General features: G+C 43.3%; 1 protein-coding gene across 2 annotated transcripts in view; it reads right to left on the bottom strand.

Moving 5' to 3' along the window:
* nid2a (nidogen 2a (osteonidogen)) overlaps positions 1–12,536 on the bottom strand; it is a gene marked incomplete at its 5' end in the record, with an annotated part of 46,389 nt that overhangs the window by 9,870 nt on the left and 23,983 nt on the right. The window contains 19 exons of one of the 2 annotated variants that reach the window (XM_083938343.1): positions 37–142; positions 252–385; positions 1,587–1,692; positions 1,814–1,947; positions 2,070–2,175; positions 2,272–2,396; positions 3,222–3,327; positions 3,445–3,578; positions 4,535–4,640; positions 4,764–4,897; positions 5,698–5,803; positions 5,907–6,040; positions 6,769–6,874; positions 6,999–7,132; positions 7,291–7,396; positions 7,498–7,634; positions 7,976–8,101; positions 9,546–9,674; positions 10,353–10,499. In XM_083938343.1, coding sequence (XP_083794469.1) covers positions 37–142; positions 252–385; positions 1,587–1,692; positions 1,814–1,947; positions 2,070–2,175; positions 2,272–2,396; positions 3,222–3,327; positions 3,445–3,578; positions 4,535–4,640; positions 4,764–4,897; positions 5,698–5,803; positions 5,907–6,040; positions 6,769–6,874; positions 6,999–7,132; positions 7,291–7,396; positions 7,498–7,634; positions 7,976–8,101; positions 9,546–9,674; positions 10,353–10,499 — 2,316 coding nt within the window. The remainder of the gene's footprint in view (positions 1–36; positions 143–251; positions 386–1,586; positions 1,693–1,813; positions 1,948–2,069; positions 2,176–2,271; positions 2,397–3,221; positions 3,328–3,444; positions 3,579–4,534; positions 4,641–4,763; positions 4,898–5,697; positions 5,804–5,906; positions 6,041–6,768; positions 6,875–6,998; positions 7,133–7,290; positions 7,397–7,497; positions 7,635–7,975; positions 8,102–9,545; positions 9,675–10,352; positions 10,500–12,536) is intronic. The other variant, XM_083938344.1, reaches the window with a different exon arrangement.

The raw sequence follows: 12,536 nt of genomic DNA, 5'->3' as shown, positions 1-12,536 counted from the left end.
CAAGGGTGTTGTGGAAGAATGAAACAGCAGCCTCACCTGGTTTATCACAGTCTTTGGGTTGTGTACCAGGTGGTGTCCTGGTTCCTGTTCTCTCCTGTCCCCTATTGTCCACACACCAACAATGTCCAGAGGAGCCGTGGCACTGACACGATAATGAAAGACAATTTCAGTATTATGTCTATAACTCGATTCGAGTTCCTCAAAGTAACATTGAACCACGAAAGTAGGTCTGTTGTTGTTGTTGTGCTAACCTGCAATGGTAGGTACTGTCCGTCATCGTCGCATTGGGGCACATAAGCTCCAACGATAGGATATCCCTCTTGACTGGTAGTCTGAGCTCTTTCTCTATGATGTTCACAATGAGTTTTAGGACGCTCCGGTTCATCTGGAAAACATTTACGAGTTTACAAGAGTTATTAAAGATGCCCTATAGTGCTAGTTTTCAGGGTCATATTTTTTATTTTGGTTCAGCTTTAATAGGTTTACATGCTTTGATCTTTAAAACACACATTATATTTTGCATATTGTCCATTGCTGCAGCACCCATGCAGCACCTCTGTGTGGCAGCCTCTGTCTGAGCTTCTGCCCCCCCCCTCCATAAAGCTGTGTGCTTTTATTGGCCGGCTGGTCTGCTCTGCTGTGATTGGTCACCTGTTTATGCTGCGTGCCGGGAAATGATACGCCTCTTACCATATAAGGAATAACTTACCTCAGCAGCTGAACACACGTCTATATGGAAGCTTGCCACGTTAGCTGCGCAACATGCTAACGTTAGCTTTAACTGGTCACCCTCCAAAAGAAACACCAAAAACACCATAAAAGTGGCTGAACTTACAGTCTTCTACGAGGACAGATTTCAGAAATTCAAAAAGAAAAATCTCTAATAGCGACCAACACCCTAGCGTTCAGAGCTGACCACAGCCAAACCAGACAGTTGGCAGGGCTCACGTCTAAATGCAAGTTTTTTTATTATTTGACCCTTTGGTATTATTTAACATGACTATAAAACCTATAACAACATTTATAGGTCAGAAACGACAGAAAAGCAAAATAGGTCCTATTTACGTAACAAACAAATAGTTCCAAGCTAATCTAAAGTCTCAGGCTTGGGTGATACCACGTAAAATCCACATCAGCCCTGGTGAGTTAATATGTTTCACTGAGACAACATGCCAGAAACGTTTCACACTCTGGCCTGTTGAACCTCAACATGCCTTGTTAAATAGGACATCTACCAAGACTTCACTCCTTGCTGCCCTTCTCTTGTTTCACTATGCTGATGACAATCAACTATCTTGACAAGCTGACCTCTCCATCTTCTTTGATGATATCAAGATGTATCCTGCACACACTGCAGTCTTCCTACAATCCCAGACATACCCTGGATATGTAGCAGTCTTTTTTTTTTGTTCTGTACAGATTATTATAAATCCCCTTAGCTGGGCTTCTAACGTATTATCACAAACCCTTAAACTCATCTAGAATGCTGCAGAAATGGTGTGTTATCATCTTGCACCTTAACTCTGGCCTCCTGCTTGTTAGCCTCACCCCAGTGAATCTTGGGCAGCTAGAATAACCAATCTCACCTGGTTTATCGCAGTCTTTGGGTGCTGTGCCAGGTGGTGTCCTGGTTCCTGTTCTCTCCTGTCCCCTCGTGTCCACACACCAACAATGTCCAGTGGAGCCGTGGCACTGAAGCAATAATGGGAGATCATTTAGGTATTATGTCTACACTTCTATTCACGTTACTCCATATAATATAAAACCAGAGGTAAAACACAGTGACATCTTCGTCTGTCGGGATGAAGTTTACCTGCAGTGGTCTGTACTGTCCATTTGCATCACACTGGGGAACATGGGCCCCTACTACTGGGTATCCCTCTGGACTGGTGGTCTTTACACTGTCTCTATGGTGCTCGCAGTGAGTTTTAGGACGCTCTGGTTCATCTGGATGACAATGAGTGATCGATGTATTAGGAAACATAGGTCTTACTAGCAAAACAGAGGGGAGCCATTGTGCTTTTTCATCTTCTGCAGCAAGTCTTGTTAGCTAGAAACAGCTGTCTCACCTGGTCTGTCACAGTCTACAGATGGTGTACCAGGTGGTGTCCTGGTTCCTGCCTTTTCCTGTCCCCTACTGTCCACACACCAACAATGTCCAGTGGAGCCATGGCACTGAAATACACAATATTAACCACCCGTTATTACACATAACGATCATTATGACAAGGGAAAGGCCTTATGTCTCTTTGCATTAAAACTGTGTCTTACCTGTTTAGATGTGTATTGTCCATTTGAATCGCACTGAGGTACAAACGCTCCCTGTATAGGATATCCCTCTGGACTGGTGGTCTGCACACTGTCTCTGTGCTGCTCACAGTAGGTCTTCGGACGCTCTGGTGCATCGGAGGATTTCAGATTAAATAACAGTTATATATAGTACAAATCCCTTAATTAGACTGATGATATTCCTCAGATATAGTAACTGACATGTAAGCAATACACCCGGCTTTACCGTTATGGTGCAGTAAAACAGTTTTTAGCAACCTAAAAAAGGTCCACCTAAACAAAAATGAATCAGTTTAAGTGTCTTCTATGTTTAGAATATTTTTTACTACATTACCTTGTCATCAGCGCTGTTTAAATTCACAAAAGGGAAAGTGAAGCCATTCTGTGCTCTTGTCAAAGCCACCAGACTCCATCTAGCAATTCCTGTGTTCTGCAGTTTTGGTCAGTGGTGGCTTTGATGAGAGCATAGATAACGGCTTCAGTTGCCCCCCGCGTAAACTTAAAACAGGGCTGTCTCACAGCTACCTAAAGCTGTGAAAATAGTCTAAATACAGTGTACACTGATAAAGGTGGGCCTTTTGTAGGTGGCTTAAATAAGTTTATCTGCTGCCCCCATCCATTGCTCTACACTGTTTCACTGCCGTTCCTGTACTTCTGCCTGCTTCTCCAAACTGGGGCCGTGCCGACTGACATCTACTGTAGGTAATATGCTTACAGTTGATAAGTACCTCATACAACCACAAAAGGAAGTGCCTTCTTGTTCTAAAGCCCTTACTTAGGTGTAAGGACAGTGTCTTTGCTAAAGACTATGCAAAAAAAGTAGATATCCCGAAAATGGCAAACGATTCTTTTAATCTCAATGATATTTCGCTCGAATGCACAAATCAATATTTATAAATTCAACGTGTCTCAAGCAGACATAACAGTCTCACCTGGTCTGTCACAGTCTACAGATGGTGTTCCAGGTGGTGTCCTGGTTCCTGTTCTCTCCTGTCCCCTACTGTCCACACACCAACAATGTCCAGTGGAACTGTGGCACTGAAATACATACAATAATTAAAAACGGCATTATCCATACTAACTAAAAATGTAAAACGGGGAAAAGAAGCAATAGAAGCAGACCAGAAAAACAGTTTGCATAGAAATCAGTTTCACCTGTTGAGGTAGGTATTGTCCTTCTGCGTCACACTGGGGCACAAAGGCTCCGAGTATAGGGTATCCCTCTGGACTGGTGGTCTGTGCACCGTCTCTGTGGTGCTCACAGTGAGTTTTAGGACGCTCTGGTTCATCTGGGGAGATAAAGATGGACAATAACAGGATCGTATGCATATTTTTTTCGAGCGTACATATTAAAAGGACCCGCCTACCTATTCATAGTCATGCATTGTGTAACATTAGGCAACAATTATAATTTGTTTTCTTATGATGTTAAAGGTTATTTTCCATCTGTAATATTTGTAACTACAAAACTAAAACGTGTCTCTAGGACCAATTCAATTTTCATAACATGGAGCGACAAGTTAGTAATTTATGTTAATGCTAATCATGAACAACAAATGCAGTCTAACATAAAACATATGTCAATTTTCAACTACAAATTGTTTAAAAAAGTACATATTTTAATGCATTTGCTAATAATCCTTTTTTTGAATGATCCTACTTTAGGTTAATGCATGATGTGCTTAAGTAAATACCTATAAATGTTCTTTAAAAAGATACACGTTAAAGGGAGGACTGGGGTAGTGTTTATTTTCTCCCTGACCGTCATAGTTAAAAAGAGCTGAGGGCCACGTCTCCATTTTTAGTTAATATTAAAATATATAACATAGTTGTGGCTACTTTTGTCCATTGCGACAACGTGCGTGCTCTTTTTTTTTTAGCTTCACTTCATCTTACTGTTTCAATATGCCGTCCTTTCCGTTCAACTTCCCACCATACGCGGAGTCCTGCAGTGATATCACCTGTTTTTCCAGGCATTCCAAGGCTATGACCCTATGACCTCCGTAGTGCACCACTTACAAGGTTAGACATACACTCGCGTAAACGTGCTGTCTGTTTGACTTGAAATTGAGCTGAGGAATGAGGGGGTTCACAGGTCAATGTTTTAGCGAGAGAGCCTCGGAGAGCCATGACATAATACACCTGCTGACGCTGGTACTGTTACCGCAGAGCACAGCTTGGAGAACCCATGGGAACATGAATAGAGGGAGAGGTCTGTCTATGCATGTCAACTTTTCTCTCTCACCTGGTTTGTCACAGTCTGTCGGTGGTGCACCAGGTGAAGTTCTTGTTCCTGCTCTTTCCTGTCCCCTACTGTCTACGCACCAGCAATGTCCAGTAGAGCCGTGACACTGAAAATTTAGATATTACTTATTACATGCAGTCAGATTGTTTTGATGGTGTTTTAAACAAAATCTAAAAGCAATATCAGCTCATATGTCTTTATATTAGCCGATCTTTCATTAAATGCTGACCTGCAGTGGTGTGTACTCTCCATCAGCCTCACACTGAGGTACATAGGCTCCGAGTAAAGGGTATCCCTCTGGACTGGTGGTCTGCACACTGTCTCTGTGGTGCTCACAGTGAGTTTTAGGACGCTCTGGTTCATCTGAGGGAGGATAGCATTTGTTTACACAAGACATTTTTAACAGATAACACAAACAGGCCACAACTACATGATAGTACTGATAAGAATGTTTCACAGAGTAGGGAAAGAGGAGAAGTGCGTTTACATGCACAGCAGTAACTCAAAATTGGGTTAAAGGAAATAAAAGGGAATAATCAGATTATTGAAGTTCCCTCCTTTTACATGAGCAGGGGGGAGAATGGGAAAATGACGGGAGTAAGGCGACCCCCGGTACAGTCGGTGGCGCTCCGCCAACATACAACTGGTCGGAATACAGCTTTTTCTTCCAGTTCATCTTTGTCAAAATCAGAACAACTTGGAAACCGGGGGAAAAATGGACGACTTTAGGACAGAATTACGACAGAAAACAGGTCTTCTTGGCAGTGATTTTACTTGCCATGGCGAAGTCTTCCCTTGGTTTAAAGGTAATGTGTGTGTTATTGTTGTTTTTTTCATGTCGTTTCTGCTCTGTTACTTCCTGATTTATTCTTTTCCCGGGTCAAAAGCCACTGCTGTGGATGGAGTGGGGTGGGGGAGTTGTAACCGATGGAGCATGTGCAGACGCGGAACCCAATATGCTGTGAACGCTGTTTACATGCATGAGAACTCCAATTACTGAAGGAGCTATCTAGGTCTGTAAATCGGCTATGAAAACTCAGGTACAGTGTTTACATGGTATTTGAGAAACCGGGGTATTGCCTTAATCCGAATATAATCAGGTTTTTAAATCGCATGTAAACGCACTAAGAGAGCTGTGAGTCAGCACTTCCAAGAAATCTCACCTGGCCTGTCACAGTCCTTGGGTGCTGTACCAGGTGGAGTCCTGGTTCCTGCTCTCTCCTGGCCCCTAACGTCCACACACCAACAATGTCCAGTGGATCCGTGACACTAAAATAATAAATAGTAGTAACCATAATGAATTCATGTATTCACTTTGTAAGTTTCAAAATTACAGTAATGTTTTATGGATATACAAATGACAAACACTGACTTGTAATGATCTGTACTGTCCATTAGCATCACACTGGGGCACAAAGGCTCCAAGTATAGGGTATCCCTCTGGACTGGTGGTCTGTACACCGTCTCTGTGGTGTTCACAGTGAGTTTTAGGACGCTCTGGTTCATCTATAAAGAAAGAAAACAATGAAATAATTGTGCTGTGCTGTGATCAGTTACATTTGCTGTCTCCCAGAAAATGCTGCACAACATGTGCACTTTTCATTCATCTTTGACTCCATCATGTCCTGATCGAATAAAACGTTTAAAGACTTTAGCATTCAACAGTGGAAATCGGTGACCTGTCCACTTTCTGAGGCTGAGCTTGGTAAAAAAAAATCAGGTCCCTTTGGAAGTTAAGTTTCCTCTTTCCCCTTCTCATTGCTGATGATGAGACACACCAGGATAGTGTCATCTGCATATAAAAGCATTTTTTTTGTGATATAATCAGGGTTCTAAATGAACACCTGCCTACCCCCCAACTTTGTAAAGAAGAAGAAGAACGAACGGAGCCAAAGCAGGGAAAATAGACTGAAAGAGGAGGGAGTAAGCTAACGTTAGTAGAGTAAAGTAAAGAGTTAAGGTTAAACTAAAAGCAGCAGTGGTTAGGACAGATTATTGGGGGCGAGAAGAGGAAAGAGGCAGGGGGTGAGGATATCGATAGAAATGAATAAAAGAGAATTTAATTTAAAAAAAAAAAAAAATTCTGTCTCCCACAAGTTCCCTAACCTTGTGAAAGCGGAACACTAAGTGACTGAAGAACCCAAAATATAATCTGAAACAACTGATTTAGAAAGAACACACTCAGAAAACATCTCCATTTTTGGGATGGACCGAGAAGGACGCATGTTCCTCACCTGGTTTGCCACAGTCTGTGGGTGGTGTACCAGGTGATGTTCTTGTTCCGGCTCTCTCCTGTCCATTACCGTCCACACACCAGCAATGTCCAGTGGAACCGTGACACTGCAGTAAATAATAGAAGCAACAGCATCAATAACATAACACTATATTTTATTCGTATGCAAGTTAACCTTCCTTCAGTTGGAGGTTAAAAGAAGTCCTTTCAGACACTTAATTTGTGACAAACCTGTAAAGGTATGTACTGTCCGTTAGTGTCACACTGAGGTGCATAGGCTCCGAGTAAAGGATATCCCTCTGGGCTGGTGGTCTGCACGCTGTCTCTGTGGTGCTCACAGTGAGTTTTAGGACGCTCTGGTTCATCTCGGGAGATAAAGATAAACAAAGTAGAGATAAAATGTCTACACACGCTTATCTAATTCTTCTCTTGAAGACCAACGTCAAGGGGAAGTTCGCTCTTTGATGCTTTTCGATATAATACACTGTATGTGTGTGTTTTTGTCAGTGGGTGTATACCTTACCTGGTTTGTTGCAGTCTTTGGGTGCTGTACCAGGTGGTGTCCTGGTTTCTGCTCTCTCCTGGCCCCTTACGTCCACACACCAACAATGTCCAGTGGAGCCGTGGCACTGTGATGAATGATTCAACGTTTCCATATCAGTATGTCACTTAACTCAGTCAGCAATGCACTCTGCCGCTCTCTTTAACGCACGACCAGTGCCCAACCCACCTGAAGTGGTCGGTAGCGTCCGTCAGAGTCGCATTGAGGAATGAAAGCACCGAGGCTTGGTTGACCTCCATGTTCCGCTCCACTCTGCAGGCTGTCTCTGTGTTGCTCACACTGGCTCCTTGGGCGAGCTGTCTGTCCTGTAGACAAATAATACAACATTTACACATGTCGTTATTGTTTTTTTCCCCCTCCAATATCTTTGAAGTTTATTTTGGATGTGTTATTTCAACAGGGCATACATATGAATACATGAGTTCATGTCCCTATCATACAAACTGTACTATCTGATATGTTTCTATATAATATTTACAGTGTTTTAATAGATGATTGGCACACCGGGCAGACAATAATGATCCCTAACTGTACAAAAAAATCATTGTGACCACAAAGCAGATTTTTCAGTGCTATTGAAAAATTGCACTAGCAATAGTAAACGTGTGTCATAATCATGCATCACTATAGTGGCTATTTGACTGACCTTCCTGTTGGGTACAGTAGAGACCGTCACCATAAAACCCAGGCTGGCACTGACACTGGAAGGAACCCAGTCCATTGATACATCTGGCACTGATGTGACATGGAGAGCTGCTGCATTCATCGATATCTAAAAAAAGAAAAACGAAAAGTCAAGAACCACAAATCTAGAAACACATCCTCAAATTGGAATTTGGAGGGGAAAAACTATCTAAATAATCTATAATAATATCTGTATAGGTGCAACTGCATATGATTTATGAAGGCCTTCTGTAAAGTATCTGTCAAGCAGGGAGGTAGGGAGGGTTTAAAAGAAGTTCATCAAAAGTTCACAGTGATGGGTAAAAGGAGGACACACACACACACACACACACACACACATGGGCAGGACCTCTCTCCTCCACACATTCCAAACACACATTGTGTCATTGCTCCATTTGTCTTTCACTTTCACCCCCTCTCCTGTCTAATCTGACCCTCTCTTTCTCACATTAGTCCTCTCCTTCCCACCCTTTTTCTCACATTTGTCACCCATCCTCCCCTCTCGCTGTGCTCCCTAGCTTTTGCAGCTGTGCTTTACCGCTGTGGAAGAAATGTTATGCCTTCCCTGCTCTCGGACAAATATGTGGACCTCTTCCAACTCCGCAGCTCATTTTGGAACATGCAGCACTACATGCTACAAAATATCTCTTATGTGACCGGCAAAAGTAATGGACTGATGAAGATGGGAGAATGTAATAACGTACATGTTTACGGAGGGTTCTTCTACAGGCTGACCCTGCCTGAATCAGCAGGGAGCAGCATGTTTAGTGGTTCAGGCTGACGTTCTTTCAAAAGTCAAACCTTTATGTTAAGTGGCTTTAGCTGATATCTTTGCTAATTGCCATTTTTCATTAAAATTGTAGCGTTTCAATAATCTCATAATAATAATAAATCGAATAACTAGAAGTGTAGAAGTGTGTTGAACCAATACACAATCCACATGATGGCGGGGGCTGTGGAGGGAGGGGGGGGTGCAGGTGACCTTGCTTTGTGAACTTTAAAGAGAGCACTGAACACTTGGCTTAATGGGAATGATTACAGCCCCTGTGTTTACATCAAAATATCATCTTTTTTGCTTAATCTTCAGCTGCAGGGCCCTAGAATAGCACTGTCAGTCTCTTCATTGGTCGGTCCACCACTTTGTTCCACACTAAAATATAACAACTACTGGATGGAGTACCATGAAATTTGGAACAGACTCCAAAGGAAAAATCCTACTGATGTTAGAAGGCACCCCACCCCCACCTCTGAGTCTTCCTCTAGCACTGCTACGACGTGGACATTTTTAGTTTTTTGAGTAAAATGTCTCAGATTGAGTTGGATTGCCATGAAATTCGGTTTAGACATTCATGTTCCTCTGAGGATGATTTCAAATAACCTTGGTATATATATCTACCTAATGACGTTTCCATCAGCCTCAGCTGTACGTGTTTTCAGAAAGAGCTCAGAACCCCAAAATCCAAGTCGTGTGTGCATACTTCACACTGTTGTCTTGTGTTTAGTAGCTTTAAGGGTCTTGCGTTGCAACTCACCGACACAGGTACGCCCGTCGAAGCCAAACTCATAGCCACTCTGGCACTGGCAGCGGTGGCTCCCAGGCAGGTTTATGCACTGAGCGTGAGCGCCGCATGTACTCGAGCCTTCGGCACACTCATCTATGTCTGCAGTGAGAGAACAGGGGAGAAAGTGAGGCGGTTTTTCTTTTAACTCGCATGTATGTGAACCAGGGATCCCAATCTAACAACATGTAGCATGCTGCATGTGTTTGTGAGTTTAAAAGCTGTAATTAAGTGTCATTACTGGGGCTTTTAGTGCGTATACATTGTGTGGCTGCTTGTTTGCGTTACTATAACATGCAGCCCCACACCTGGATTCTTGACTGCATTCTTAAATGTAGTGTGTAATACACAGGACAAAACCACACACAGATTATGTGACCGTAGAGAGACACTGAGGCCCAGGCATGGGAACTGAGGCCAAGCCTGGGGCTTTCCTAGTGCTGTCAGCAGGAGAGAAAGACTTGCTGCTGGGCTAATGATAGGCCGTGCTCCAGCTTAAAGCCCTGGAAGTCCCTGTTAAGTGCAGAATTAAGATAGAGGAAGAGGCAGAATGGGGGAGAAGAGAAGAAAAGAGAAGAGAATAGACCTTCCATCTAGCTTGTGCTTGATCCCTCTACACTGGATACTTAACAGATGTTGATGAAACACAGACAGGCTGCCTTGAACTGTTTTTAATTGCATGTGTCTGTGTGTGAATGTGTCTCTCATCATCTGTCACGATTATTTAACAGTCCACCGGACGTGTGCATCCATGCCCATAGAAAACTCGGACAGACGTACCGTAACAGTTGCGTCCATCCCCTCTGTAACCGGTAGCGCACTGGCACTGGAAGGCCTGGCCCTCCAGGGGGATACACTGGGCCGTGGTGTCGCAGTCATGGTTCCCAGCGTAGCAGGGGTTGACCAGCTCCGGCCGTGTCGGCTCAACTACAGAGAGGAGGAGACACAGAGTACATTTTTATTTAATTTTAATTAAGTTCAGAAGTGGCAGCTGTGACGGTGGGTTGTTTACACTGTGTTTGTGTTTGTCTGTGGGTGATCGGGGGGCGCTTTGGATAAATGTGCTACATAAATGCATCCGTTTGACAAATATAAAGAAATGGAAGGACAAAGTAACAGAAAGTGTAAACTACTTACATGCCAAAACACCCTAATAAAGAGGATTTAGCAGCTCAGATGGACATGAGATTAAAAAAACAACAGCAATGAATGGATTTCATCTTAAAATAAACCTAAAGAGACAGACAGAGAGAGTAATATTAAAGTACTGTTTGTACACAGGAGAGACACAGTGAAAATAGACTGCAAAGAATCTGCAATACTCCCAATGTCCTGAGTTGAGATTAATTGAGATGTGGATTATTCCACGGTAAAAGTCCCATGATTACAGCGATGATTCCTGGACAGCCTAACCAAACACACATGTCAGAAATCACTCCGCACAAATTCCCATAGGACCGGTTTCCTCTTAGGAAGTGACTCCCTTCATGTGCTCGATATTCAACATATGGATGATGTTAGACACACGTACACATGAGAGAGACACGGAGACAGGGGGATGAGTGAGCGGATGTGTGTTCAGGGTTTCCTCATACCAAAGCACGGCTCCGACGGACAAGACAATTTAAACAGCAACCCTCAGACTAATTTCTGGAAAATCAGGAAGAAAAACAACGCTGTAAAGAAGAACCATGGGAAATGATTAGAAAAGAATGCGAAAGCCCTTGTAAATATGGTGAGAATTAAGTGACACACAGTGCGACCCCGCGTTCAAATGGTTCAGAGAGCATAAATCGGGATGGGTGGCACAGTGTTCGTGCCTTTCTCTAACGACCGAATCTGATCCACTGAACCACCGAAGTGCTGGTAATTGGCAGTGTTAGCATACCATGGTTTAAATAAAGCTCTAAAATGTCATAAATATTGAAAAGAAAGTATGTTTGACTTATTATCCGGGCGTTGCCTTTGCTACGCCATCTTAATATTATTCCAAATATAGTTGTTGCATTAACTTTAAAGGTCCCATATGAGGCTTATTTTCAGGTTCATACTTAGGAGTTTTTGGTTTCTACTGGAAAATGTTTACATGCTATAAGGGGGTGGTTAGCACTGTCGCCTCACAGCGAGAGGGTTCCTGGTTGGAATCCCGGCTGGGGCCCTTCTGTGTGGAGTTTGCATGTTCTCCCCGTGTCTGCGTGGGTTTTCTTCGGGTACTCTGGTTTCCTCCCACAGTCCAAAGACATGCATGTGTTCGGTTCATTGATGACTCTAAAATTGCCCATAGGTGTGAATGGTTGTCTGTCTCTATGCGTCCTGTCCAGGGTGTACCCCGCCTCACGCCTGATGTCAGCTTGGATCGGCTCCAGCTCCCTGCGACCCGACAGGGACAAGCGGTTGAAGATGAATGAATGAATGTGTAAAATTACCCTAAGGTGTGAGTGTGAATGGTTTGTCTCGATGTGCCCTGTGATAGACTGGCGTCCCATCCAGGGTGTACCCCGCCTCACGCCCGATGTCATGTATGAATGCATGAATGTACCTGTATTCACCTTCTGAATGAAACGCTCCATTTTAGCTCCTGTCTCTTTAAGACCCCCTCCCCGAAAAAGCCCAGTCTGCTATGATTGGTCAGCGTCGCTCGGTTTCCGCACCTGCGCTTTTTATGTCTCTGTACCGTCACTGCAGCCGGAGAATGACTGTAACGGCACTGTAACAGCGCTGTAGTGGCGCATTCTACCTATATATAATATAGTTGTGACATCACAACCATACAAAGTCCTGATGGCTCGTTTAAAGACACAGTTTCTGAATACGGCCTGTGTGCATTTCTCCGTGGAACACTTTAAAAGCAACAGTATATAACACCTGGACCTGCTTTATCATAAAAAAAGGCATGGAAAGAGTTGGTCATTATGTCTAAATACACACAATCTACCAGAAAAAGAAAAGAAAACCGCCTTAAAG

This window comes from Echiichthys vipera (assembly GCF_963691815.1).
Source record: "Echiichthys vipera genome assembly, chromosome: 23".
Classification (NCBI taxonomy): domain Eukaryota; kingdom Metazoa; phylum Chordata; class Actinopteri; order Perciformes; family Trachinidae; genus Echiichthys; species Echiichthys vipera.
Note: the sequence above shows the minus strand (reverse complement) of the source record. Positions and strands in the feature narration are given on the sequence as shown.